The sequence below is a fragment of the Manduca sexta genome, chromosome 24, assembly GCF_014839805.1.
Source record: "Manduca sexta isolate Smith_Timp_Sample1 chromosome 24, JHU_Msex_v1.0, whole genome shotgun sequence".
Classification (NCBI taxonomy): domain Eukaryota; kingdom Metazoa; phylum Arthropoda; class Insecta; order Lepidoptera; family Sphingidae; genus Manduca; species Manduca sexta.
This window is the reverse complement of record NC_051138.1, coordinates 9165255-9179248: the sequence shown is the minus strand read 5'-3', so window position 1 is coordinate 9179248 and position 13994 is coordinate 9165255. Positions and strand designations below refer to the sequence as shown.

The window sequence follows — 13994 nt, the reverse complement described above, 5'->3', positions numbered from 1 at the left end:
CCGGATATTCCTCGCACTTCGGGACACCTGGTAACACTACATCAGAACATACTCTGTTTGATTTGACTGCTTTATGTTACTGATCTGCTTCATTCGTTCTGTTTTACTTAATTTCTTTTCTGTTTTTCTATTTCTGTTTCTGGTTTTGTGTTTGTGTTTATATTTAATTATAAACTATATATAATATGTGTGAATTCATTAATCTTACATGGAAAGCTTACAGTCTGACATAAAGAGATTAAGTGCTACAATATACGGCAGGAGTACAATATTATGTGATTTGTGGTATACGAGTTTCCAAAATCCAGTCAACTGTGTTGATGTATAAATGCAATTTAGGAAAACAGAGTAAAGAAAATAAGACAGAGCAAACGTTGTTGTTTAGAAATGTAATATAATAATATAATATAACATACATATCTTTTTTTTTTCAGATACGCTCACTGATCTGGTTTGGAGCATGATATAAAAAAAACTATTCTGTCTGTACTTGGACTATGGATAAATTGATAAGCACTGGCTTATTAATTGAAATGTTTGGTATTCTTATATAGCACTTACGCAATGGCTCTGAACAATTGATGCTCTCTAAGTATATTAATAAGGTACAATATATGAGCAATATTTCTGCGAATGAATAAGGGTGCAATATGGTGACTCTGAAATGGTATACTGGATTGTGTTGCCGTACTAGCTATAACACTCAGCTTGGTAAACCTTCGCTCAATTTTTTGATAAACAATGGGAATGGTAATCTGAGATTGCAAAAACATTTGTATTTGTCTTTGAGTATTCTTGCAATTTTGAAGTGTACCATGGTGGTGGTGATGGTTTATTGTTGGTAATAACACTATGAAAAAAAAAATAGTAAAATATCAGATACAACCTTACGACTGACATCTATTGTACTGCTTATGATAAGTTCTTTTCTATTAACCTGTTGTGTTGTAGAAATATTTTAACCGTGGTTTTGTCGAGCAGACATGTACAAGGAATGCATATTATGATGATACTTCGAAGATGAATGTCTTCTGATTTTAGTGGGTCATCAGAAGCTGATGTTTTAATCAATAGTTAAAAAAAGTATATTTAGAGTTCAGTTATTGCCATTTTGTATATATGTAATTATATGGCAAGAAATTACAAGTAGTGTTATAATAATAAAAAAAAGTTGAAACATATTCGGTAGAAGTAGCGACGGATGTGTGCTTCAGTATCGATACTATTTACGGAGCCCAATTTACGGAATGCAAAATTGACATTTAACGAAAATTATGTACAAATCTTCTGGTTCCGATGGGTTGCCAATATTGTATAATGCATATGAAAATTGCTGTAGTTGTTTTTATTCCATGTTGGCCATGTTCTCTCTGTGCTGGTTGTTTATATAAGCGGAACATACGCGTGTAGCTAACGCTGTACTTGAATAGTGTAATTGTAAATCCCATGTCTCCACATCGGCTTCGATCGCCAGTGACAGTTTTTTATAAACACTGGGGTTACGGTTAAGCCTGCTGGTTCTCTTAGTTGAATCTGGTCCAGTGTCTTGGTTATGCCTGCGATATAGAATCACTTTAGCGAGGACTTTATAGATATTTGACATGAGCATGAGTTGTAGACCTATAGTTATTTATTCAAACTGTTAAGATTTATAGTCTTCTTAGTGTTTTTTTTTTATATTTCAAATAATATTCCCATTTAGGAAGTGTCTTGACACGCGTGGCTTAACTGACTATTCGACTCATAGTTACGGGGTAGGCTGCGCTTTCAATTGGTTTTCTGTTATAACAAACGAAAGTTTTGAAGATCCCGACATCTCTGTCGTCTTTTTAGTTGTTTCGTCCGATTTGATCTTGAATATTGCTATGCTCTCTGGAGTCCGTCATTCATCGAACATATTCAAAGATTGGTGAGAGAGCCCGGAAGCAGTTTCTGTATCCTTTTTCACACGTGAATAACCACTGCCACAGCTTACAAATCTATGAATCTAGACTTGCTCAATTTAAAATCAGTTTTCTCGAATAAAGACGCAAGATGGCAGATATCATTTTTTTATGTTACAAAAATGGGTTAACGGTGACATTGATAACTCTGTTTTGCTAATGAAACTTAATTTTGCTGATTCTCGTTTTGGCAACCGTCTCCATAACAGAGTGACTTTCAACTTGCCAACACGGCGAATCAATTATGGTTCAGTTGCCTTTGTGGCGAATGTATCAGTCCACAATAATATGCTTCAAGAAATTAGTATTTTAGCGGTAAAGTACCTCAGATTAAGAAACTTGGAATAATAAATTCTGTCTTTAATTTGTGACTTCAACTAATTCGTTATTACTAATTCAAACACAATGTAACTTGTTTCCTAATTTACTTTTTTTGCTTGTAGAGTTCACTTCTCGAAAGTCGTGCACCCAGTTCTGTTGCTAATGTATCCGTTCTTAATTTGGAGTCTGTACATCTTATGTTATCGATTAGGTTAGAAGAGCTAATAATTAAAAAAAAAATATGTTGTTCTTTTAAATTTTCTTGTGTAGTCGTATAATAGTAATTGTTGTCCACTGACTTGAAATTAATTCATTCTCTAAGACCTCAGTCAATAACTATGTGAGTGTAGGTATTAATAATGTCCCTGTTCTCGATGAAAAGTTCATTGCTGATGTTCTCTGCACCTGGAGTTTTATTTGATTATTTTTATTTTTCAGTAATTGTATCTGGTACCGGTTCTTTAATGGTCGGATCTGTTGTTTCTGTAGTATTTCTGCATGTGTATAATTCTTGGATGCATTTAGTAGCTTTGATAAAGACTCTCGTATTGTGGTTTCTATTATGCTGTTTTTATCCTTCATGCTGGGGATCTAATCTCTTTTCGCTATCTGTATTTTCCCGTCTTTTTCTTAATGCCTCTGGTCGTTTGAATGCATTTTTTCTGTGTTTATAATCTGGAAGCATGGCAATCTTCCGCATGTTAGTTTTAAATATTTTATTAATTTCAGTGACTTTTCTAACGCTTCTTGCCTTTATGCTGTGTTGCTCGTAAACCATTTGATTAATTGATTTGATTGAGTTGGTTTATGTTGCGTATGCTTATTAATATGTATGAATCTTCTGCTTATAAGTCCTTATTGTGTGTTATATCATCTTGTGTGTTAACTTCCTTTGCGACTTCTATGAAGTTCTTTAGTTGTGCTTCTCATTCCTTTTTATTTGCTGCTGTCTTACTAATTTGAGGTTTTGCTTTGAAAGGTCTAATTGTTCTGGGTGTTTTTTTAAAAAACTTAAGTTTGGCTCTCAGCTTTCTATGATTGCTATTAGTATTCAGTATTAACTGTATGTAAACCTTGGATAAATAAAATGAAAGTCTTTAGTAGGTGGGAATGAAGTAAGGAAACGGAGTTTAGGTACTATCGAAAAATAAATTATATACACATATAGCGTGAAAGTTAATTGCAAAATGGATAAGTTGTTGGATATTGTGGATACGCAAGACTTTATTGGTTTATTAAAGGGTTAATCGATCAGAAATAGTTAGTGATTTACTGGTAAATGTATGTTAAAATATAAGTACTCGATTGAGTTCTGCTTTCTCAAATTTATTTTTGTGAATAACTTTGGTATTCACTTTGCAGGATGGCCGATGTTACGCGCCGCTATCCTAGCCGATGACATCGGGCGTTTCCGGAAGTATTCGGCTGCGCGGGCAGGCTGGCAGAAGAGAAGATATGTCACGCGACGACTATTCTATTATTATTCTCTCTGGTTGGACGTTGTCAAAAAATGTCTAAAATTGTATTCTGTAATTATTTTGCAAATATAATGTTTACTGTAAAAAGAGCGTTTAACAATAAGTATGGAGCAGTAGGTTGATTCCCTATGCTACTCGCGATAACACACCGTAAACGCGTGTTGTCAAAACAAGCTCTAAACACAAACGCGTTTCATACACGCGCCACGATGTGTAATTGAAAAATAGGTATTGTGTATGCCGTACGATAGGTTGTCTATGCTTAATATTTTTTATATTACGATGTGTTAATGCGTTCAGAAATCTTTCATCCCCTCGAATCGGCAAGTATCGGTTTTTGAAAAGGCTTTTTTGTTTGTATTCGTGATATTAAATGATGTAACTCGAATAAATCACTGCCAAACTTTATTTAATCCCATTTTTGTATATACTTAAATGTAAGAAACATGAAAGGAATATAAAAATAATTTAAAGAAATTTCTGTAGACTGTGATTGTTTTCAAACGAAAAAATATAACTTCAAAATGATTGTCAAATGTCAATGTCATAGACTTATTCAGACCCGTTTAACTCGGCGTAAAAAAGTAACACAATAGCGATGAGCAGCTATCTCACTTTTCACGATTTTTCCATACATTTAATGAATCGTTCCTTAAATGTCTCTTTCTACACAACGTCCTTTATTAGTGTGTGTATTATAGTATAAGCTGTCATTCGATCGCAAATAAGCGTCTCTAATCTCGGATTCTGAAACGACGCGTAGCGCCATTTTTATTGTGGTTAACCTTTAACCGCTGCTTTGAAATTGAATTTTCCGTCGCAATTCGCTATTTTGATTTGAAGGCGGTTTTCATTTATTTATTATCTAATTATAGTGCTTTATTGTGTGTGAATGTTTTTGTAAACAGTATATTATAAAAGCAATCATTTAGTGTTTACCAGTTTAAACGTGTAATTGTTTTTTTCGTATAGTTTGATTTATTTGATAATATCATGGTTTATAAGTGCTCTGTTCCCGGGTGCAGTACTCGAGGCCGAGGTATTAAATATTATAGTGTGCCGTTCACAAATAAAAAAAGGTGGGAAGAGTGGTTAAGTTTATGTCCATTCCTACAAAATTATCCTCCTACTCAACGCGAAAACATTCGTTTTTGTCATAAACATTTTATTCCCGAACATATAAAACAGAATCTAAGATTAACACCTAATGCGATTCCTTTAGTAAACTTAGGAAATACAGATAAATATAAAGTTACAAACCGAGATTTGATATTAGAAATTGAACCCACTAGTAGCATTACTGAACCCTTTATTTTTAAAGTAGTTAACCCTTCTGAACTTAATCGACCCACTATAGAGCAAAATTGTTCTATCATACAAGAACATCAAAGTTCTGAGCTGTCTAGCACGGTATCAATTCATGCTTCATTGAATGAAGCAAATAGTAGTACTCCAACTCAATTTACTCCCAATATACCTCACAATACGCAATACCCAATATGTATAACCCCTTCCACATCAACCACCATTGCTGTGTGTAATGAGCACAAATTAAAAAGTCACAGCCTAGTTAAAAGTAGATTAACTAATCGTATTAGATTAAATCCCAATGAATGTACCCCTCGTAAACGAATTTTACGCTCTTCAATTCACATTTTAAAGAATAAATTACGTCTCTTGCAATCAAGGTATAAAAAGTTAAAGACTAGATTTGACCTTCATGCACCAAAAACAAAGGTGTTCTTGAAAAAATATAACATTTTGAGTACATATGGGAAATTATTAGTAGATTCACAATTACGTTTGACTGGTAATTCATTAAAAGGTCGCCGTTACACAGACTCAGAAAAAGTTTTTGCTTTATCATTATATAAGTTAAGCCCTAAGTGCTATAGATTTTTACGAAAACATTTAGCATTACCATGTAAATCCCGAATTAATTCTCTACTCAGCAATATTCCTTTGAGGCCTGGTATTAATGACTTTATATTTCAACATTTGGCAGATGCTGCCTTGGATAAACCCGCAATAGACAGGCAATGCACATTAATGTTTGATGAAATGTCCATTAAAAAACACTTAAATTTTAATTTCTTTACTGGGGTCATTGAAGGTTTTGAAGATATAGGTTCTGGCAAACGCTCAAACAATGTGGCTGATAAAGCTTTAGTTTTTATGTTACGGGGTTTGTTTTCTCCTTGGAAAATTCCAATTGCATTTTATTTTGCTCGAGATGGGGTTAAAACATTTGTTTTTAAAAAAATATTATTAAAGAAATAGTATTAGCAGTTTTTAAATCTGGATTCATAGTAAGAGCTACAATCAGTGACCAAGGTTCTGCCAATGTTGCTGCTATTAAGTCATTAATATCAGATTCTAATGCTGAACTCCTACGTAGTAACAAATATACCAATGACATCTGTTATAAAATCGGCCCAAACCAACTGTACCATATCTATGATGTACCTCATTTATTGAAATGTTTTCGCAATAATTTTCAGAAAAAAACCTACTCATTGGCAACCAAAGGGCAAAGTGGGAGTATATTGAGAGACTTTATAAAGTGGATGGTTTTGGTGGCAGAGCAAGAAGCACCAAACTTACTGAGAAGCACATAAATCCAACTTCATATGACAAAATGAAGGTAAATAAATATACATTGTTCTATCACAGTTCTGTTTACAAGTCTTGACTGATTGATAAAAGATTGAAATCCTCCCTTATTTAAGCATGATTATTGTACTTTGATAATTGCTCCTAATATACTTTTCAATATTGACATTATTAAAAATTACCCTTATACAAACTCTAATTGGCCTAACTGGCATCATATTTATTGTGCTGCTTCAAATAATAATGCATCAACTGTAGGCATAGGAGTTTGTCACCTACAAATTAATATTATAAAAAACCTCCTGGACTGGATTTATTTTGTCGACAGCTGCCATAACAGTTGATAACAGGTCAAATAATGCCATATGAATAGAACTGTGCTTATGAAAACCTTTTAGATCAGCACAGAATAATTTATGTTTTTCGAAATATGAGTAATGAGCACAGTTAGTCTGTAAATTACTTTCCCAATAACTTTTGAAAATTACGAATTTTTGCTATAACCATAAAAAAACATTATAGACCTATAATTCTTCATATTACTTTTTTGGAATATAATATATTCATTATTCATAAATGTTATGTTGCTTTCAATAATATTAACAAAAATTCTTCATATTACTTTTTGTATAATAATATATTCATTATTCATAAATGTTATGTTGTTTTCAATAATATTAACAAAATAATAAATAAATTCATCTATGCATTGTCTGTGAGATTTGTATATGTGATTATTTTTATGTTCGTTATTGACTCTTGATACTTGTAGTATGAATTTGTTAATTATTTGCCATGCAGCTTTAAACTTATTTTTGGAGTTATTTATGAAATTATTATTTTGGGCTTTTTGAGTTATCTTTATGATTTTTCTATAAAGTGTAGAGTATTTTTAAACAATCAGTCTATTTTTTCAATTCGGTTTAAATCTATATTCCCATAATGTCATGTCGTGTGCCAAATATGATACATCTACCTTATATCACCGCCTTATTTTACTTGAAATCCATCCTTGTTCTTTTAACCATGACATAATAAATAAAACTTTATGTATATTCATCATACAGAATCATGTAAAAAAATATATATTATTTATAGATTTAAAGAACACTTATAATGAGATGCATGCATTTATCACTTAAAGCAACAATATTAGTTAGTCTTTGTTACTCTTCGCGATAATATGTAACTTAAGGTTATAGCTTAAGGTCCATTTTTCATACATTTTGTTTAATACGACGAAATTTTAAAGGCCGAAATATCCATGCATATTAATTATTTTTACGTTTTTCTTTCAACTGCGAGAACTAATCACTAACTAGACGTGAATTTAAATTCTTTACTTGTCAATACTTGTTTAGTTACCCAGATTAAAGGTGAAACAAAATGTATGAAAAATGGACCTTAAGCTATAACCTTAAGTAAATTATTAAAAGTATCACTGTCTTTCACATTGTTCGACAATTTATTAGACAGCTGTGCACCAGGGTCGTAGCTTAGCGGGGGGTGAGTGGTGGTGGGCTACCTTAAAATACTAATGCAATACCTTAATAATCAACTATAACAAACTAAACATTTTCCATTTCTTATAACGAAGCCTAACAAACTAGATGCTTTTTTTAATTATATATTCCATATGTGGAATCCTCTAATGAATGAGTCCTCTAAATTGCTCAGTAACAATTTGACATCGTCGGGAGAATTAATGGACTTCAGGATCTTTAGGTCATCAGCAAACATGAAAGGTGTGGAATGATGCAAGCAATTGATAATGTCATTTATGAACATATTAAAAATAACAGTCCCAAATGGGAGCCCTGTGGGCACCCCAGAAGCAATATGATGGAAATTGGAACTAAAACCATTAAGAACCACATGGTAAGTGCGACCAGTAAGATAAGATTGAAACCATTCATACATGTGCCAAGAGTACCCATACCCGGATAACTTCTGCAGCAAGAGTTCGTGAAAAACGTTGTCAAAAGCCTTACTGAAATTTGTATATATTACATCAGTTTGCATGTTATTGTCTAAGACTTCTGAAAGCAACTCAGTAAAAGAGACCAAATTAGTGCTTGTTGAGCGAAATTTAACAAAACCATGTTGGTGTTCAGTTAAAAATGGTTTGAAGTAAGCTTCCAGATATGGAAATACTACAAATTCAAACAATTTTGCCATAGTAAAAAATAGAAATCGGTCGATAGTTGGACATTAATGTGTTATTGCCCGACTTGTGTATCGGCACCACTCTAGCTACCTTCCATTTCTTTGGAAAAATTCCGGTTTTCAGTGATTTTTATAGATTTTACAAAGTGGACTAGTCAGATTTCTTGTTCATGCAACAATAAAATTTGGTGGAATATTGTCTGGGCCAGAACCTTTGCTTATATCAAGAGTCTTAAGTTTACGTGAAACTTCATTAAGTGTGATGTGCAACGACGTAAAACTACGAGTCCAAGTCCGAGGAGTAACTCGCACAGCTATCCATGAAATGATAAGAAAAATTCGGGTTAGCATCGACATTCGACTCCATTAGTATCTTTCTCGTACACTGATGCAAAGTGCGAAGCAAACATATTACATATTTCAACTTCTTTGGAACTAACTTGATTACCATCGGACATCGAAGCTGGGAGAAAGCAAGATCCTCTTCTTTTGGCCTTGATGAATGACCAAAAATGATTATAAAAATTTTAAATATTATCTTCTATACTTTCAAGATAATGTATTATAACATTTATTTAATAAGGATCTGCAACTCTCTCTGAGTAATTTAAATTCTATTCCATTTAACGGGTTCTTAAAAAATTTATAGCATTGCCGAAACTTATTTTTTTCTCAACATACATATGAGGTTGCGATTAAACCCAACCGGATACTTATTACTTCTTAGTTTAAATTTAGGTACATAAAGTTGGATAGTCTCATGTAAAATACCGTAGAATTTAGTGAGCATATCATTGACGCCGTTGTGACCAAGTACCTTTTCCCAATCTACATTATCGAGATGTTTCCCAATAGCATCGTAATCGCCTTTCGTATTCTCGCATCGTATCTATGGGCGCAAATTTATATTTAGTGATTATATTATTATGAAAAAGTCTAGAATATTAAAGAATGATATTTAAATAAGTATTTACAACCGCAATTCTGTTATTTATTAAGTTTCAGAATAAATTAGAAACTGTATTGACTATTTGAGTGTTTGGAAAATAATGGATATTTATTTATATCATTATTTAATTGTTTATGTAATCTAAACGTCTAAAGTAAATTCAATTAGAATTGTTAATATTATCCTGATTTCTATATCATTGTTTTAATCTATAAGTAAAAATATTCACACCTTGTTAATAGCGGCATCTGTTAGAAAATAATGTAAAATAATAGTTTGCTTACTTAAAAGTTATTTATGTAAAGTAATATTATATCTAATTATGTAAAATTCATTATAATATTAATTTTGAATATTCAGCTATAACCTACGATTTATTGTACAGTAATTTTAATTATTTTTCTAAAAGGAAGTTGCAGTTAAATTCACTATGACTCAATTGGATTATATAAAGCCTGGTCATTTTAAATTCACTTCACTTGTGTTCCAAGATCAAGAGAGAATAAACCAACCAATATTAAGTTTGTGTTTTCATTATAATGGACTCCGAACACGTGGATACTGGCTTATCTCCGACATATCCATAATCAGATTTCTTTATTTAATTTCGTTACCATATCAATCAATGAATCAATTCATTTATTTTGCAAATATGGGTACCTTAAGTATTAGGTGGTGTATTTTATAACATAGCGTCTTACCATATTTAGGCGAATGACGTGCAAAAATTACAATATAAAGTTAAGCTAAAATAACAATTTAATATTAATATAGTATATTAATATAGTATAGCATTAGGTAGGTATGATAATATAATATAATCTATCACAGTTGTTACAAATTGTTACACAAAATTATTCCTGTAAATATTCTCTTATATAATAATATGTCTTATTATCAATTAAAAAGGTTTTTAATTTACGTTTAAATATATCTATGTTTTCTATGTTTACAATACAACTTGTAATTTATTATATTATATTCTTGGACCCATGCAGATACCGCTCTTATCTAATAGAGCTGTATTGTTAGGTGGCATTTTTATTTCGTTTGCTATAATATTTAGTGTACATAATATATGTAGGTTTCTTTTTACAAATATTGAAATTTCGTATATAAATAAACTAGTTAATGTAAGAATTTTTCCTTAAGTTCCTTCCAGTTTTAAGTTGCAGTACACCTGGAGCCCTAAAAATCGTATGGCTTCTGCCTGTAAGTGATAATTTATAGAAAGCAATTTAGTTGCTGACCTATTCTTGAAAAAAAAAAATAAGATAATGATTTCTTATATTTACGCGAATGTTAGACATTGAAATTAAACTAATTTTCGGATTCTATCGCGGTGTTCGTATTTTATTTTCTCCCGACGTTTCGAAGACTTTGCAGCCTTCATGGTCACGGGGGGGATCATGACCATGAAGGCTGCAAAAACGTCGGGAGAAAATAAAATACCTAGAATCCGAAAATTAGTTTAATTTCAAAAATAAGATGTTTTACTTTAAATTAATTTATAAATGGTTTTCTGTAAGCCAATTCACAATGTCCTCTAATGCCTTATTTACTCTAGCCTCTAGTAATAACTGAGTTTTCTCAGAGAATAGTACCGTACTATCATCAGGAAATAAAATTATATCATCATTACTGATCCTTTTCCTTTCATGTTTCCAATAAATCGTATTCTGTGATTAAATTAACCACTTTCCCCAACTTGAAATTGGCATAATGTACAACAATTGTCATAAAAAAACCTTAATATAATATGTTAAATTGCCGTATTCTTGTGAAAGTATTGGCCAGAATATCAATTTCTTTGGGCCATTTAATTAAATATCTTTAAGCTCATAACAGATTAAATAATCATACCATGATTAAAATCGTTCATTTATTAATTTACTAATATATTATTTATATTATTAACATTTCAGGTCAAATTTGCTTGATAGTTTAAATGGTTTTGGTCATTATGGGAATAAGTTAAAACATGCTCTTTCATATAATTCGGAGCACATTGCATTCTGGAATGATGCTGTGAAAAAGCTAGCTTCAATGCGCTTTGACGCTTCCAATGAAAGGGAAAGGAAGCCTTTATCACTGAAGCATTTTGAACATAATATAAAACAATAAAACATTTGTGGTCAGATCTGCTGAGAATTGATGGTGTTAAATTTTTAAGTCTTAGACGTCTTAATCAAGATCCGATAGAAAACTTTTTTGGTCAAATAAGGGCACATGGTAATTTTAGTACAAATCCTAATTGTACTCATTTTGTATCGGCTTTTAAAACCTTGTTGATTAACAACATTACTACCGGTAAATCTTTATACACTAATTGTTCTGATGATGATGACAAAATGTTGGGAACATTAAAACATTTAGTCAGCCACCAAAAATATGGTTCATACACTGATAGTCTTCAATGTAATGAAACTAACTTTATAGAAATTTCTATACCTAACGAGAATATATTCCAACATAAGTCTGTACCATATATTGCTGGTGCAGTTTGTCGTTTTGATGTCCAATTTGAACTGCAAAGATTGTGATAATTGTACAAAAGCACTATTATCTCAGAGAGAGTCATTTCACGAATTAATTAATTTAAGAGAATATAGTTCCAATGTAGATAGGTTATGTTATCCTTCTAATAATTTTAGTCAAATGGTCTGGCAGAGTATTTACATTATTGACAAGATGATGCCATTTCTTTGCAGTGTTTATATTTATTCTGACTTAATAAGTAATTTAATAAAATATATTGACACTACTTGGTACAACTGTAATATTCACAAAACGGCTGTTATTAAAGCTTTTGGTCCTACATAGTTAGAATGCAAGTTAAGCAGTGGTGTATTAATTTTAATAATAGAATGAATAATATTGATTCAAGGCCTAAAGATATAGAAATGGAAACTCTAATCCGTGAGAAAGTCACAAAAGGATTGAGTTATAGATCACAAAGAAGGCGTAGTTCCTAATCTCACTTAATTAAAGTTCTTCATAGTATTTTGTCCACAATTATTACGATTTTTGCAAATGAAATTGATGTTTTTAAAGTGTATTACCCACATTTTTGTGGTTTTAAATTAGCTATTATGCTTTCTGTTTATTGTATAAAATCATAGTAGTTTTAAAATAATCTTCATTATGGTGACTGTTAAGCAAATAGTTGTTAAAATCTTATATACATAATTATGCTTGTACAACCTAAAATGAGCCTACCAGATAATTGTCAAGTAAATAAATTACATTTCTACAAAAGTATTATGTGTATGTTTCCCAAATTGTTCATATTTTTATTGATTTACATTGTGCAGAATTAGTAATTTTACCTTTAATTTAATATTATATTTTCATTATAATGTATTCAACATTTTCTGTATTTTGTAGCATTTTTAGTAGCAAATGTGCCATTATATGATATTGCAAAATGTTAAATTATGCATGGAATGCTTTTCGTGAGAGAATAATCATATTCAAATAAATTCTTAGTTTTGTGTTGTTAGATTAGTTATTATACCTAATGCATAGTGTATAATAGTGAATAGCTTAAGTATGGCTCTTTATATTGTGTAAAATTATAGTGCTAGTCTTCACAATTATCTTAATTTTGCTAACTGTTAAGCAAGCCGTTGTTAAAATCTCATATGCATAATTATGCTTGAACACGGTAAAATAAAAATGTTTATGTTTCCAAAATAGTTCATATTTCTATTCATTTACTATGTACAAAAATATTAATTTTACCTTTTTATTTAAAATCATGTTTTCAATATAAAATATCTAACATTTTTGTCCTTTGTAGTAATTTTTCTTTCAAATGTGCCACTAGTCAGTCATTGTATTGTCATTATTTTTAATTTTATGTAAATTGTTACTGTTAAATTTATATGCAATCCAATTTTGTTTCTTGTAAGTTATTGTTGATTTATATGACAAAATATTAATAAGTGGAAGACAACAAAAAATAAAGTTGTTGCATTTGCCTTTATAATATTGAATTGTAATGATGAAAATTAAAATTATGTTGGTAAATGTAAGCGGCTGAACGGTGTGCACTATTTATGTATTTGCTTTATGCCAGTCCATGTTTTAATCCGTGCACCACCTTATATAAGCTATGTGACTACTTTGTATACAACATCTATAAAAATATTTGGTAATTGATGACAAAAAATAAGCCCGGAGTTTCTTTCTGCCTTTCTTCTTCGGGTAGTCATCTCTTAGGTAGCTAGTGAAAGGCTGGTGGATTAGCTAGGTAGGGGCCTATATTGTATTCTTCGACGGCGAAGATCGTGATGCATTCCTTTTATTTTATTAAGATTATATCATATACCTTTTGTCCTGTCGGCCCGAGCTGACTTCTTTCGTTTTTTTATCCTTTATATATCAATTATTTTTTAAATTTTAGCGTCTGTAGTGACTCAGTGGTTTGTTCATTAATTTATTTGATTTGTTTTAAACGTATCATAAGTACAGCAATAACTTTGTTTACCTATATTTTATTTTATTGAACAGAAAATGCAA

The 13994-nt window shown here is 31.1% G+C and overlaps 1 protein-coding gene across 3 annotated transcripts; it reads left to right on the top strand.

The window, feature by feature from the left end:
• Positions 1-4489: 4489 nt before the first annotated feature.
• LOC119190411 lies at positions 4490-8532 on the top strand. 3 transcript variants are annotated; one of them, XM_037442248.1, is made up of 2 exons: positions 4490-6386; positions 8081-8532. In XM_037442248.1, the coding sequence occupies exon 1, from the start codon at positions 4736-4738 to the stop codon at positions 6020-6022; it is 1287 nt and encodes a 428-aa protein (XP_037298145.1). In that variant the 5' UTR covers positions 4490-4735; the 3' UTR covers positions 6023-6386; positions 8081-8532. The 3 variants fall into 3 exon arrangements, with proteins under 3 accessions (XP_037298145.1, XP_037298143.1, XP_037298144.1); XM_037442246.1 differs by having other exon boundaries at positions 8072-8532; XM_037442247.1 differs by having other exon boundaries at positions 8033-8233.
• The last annotated feature ends 5462 nt before the right edge of the window (positions 8533-13994 follow it).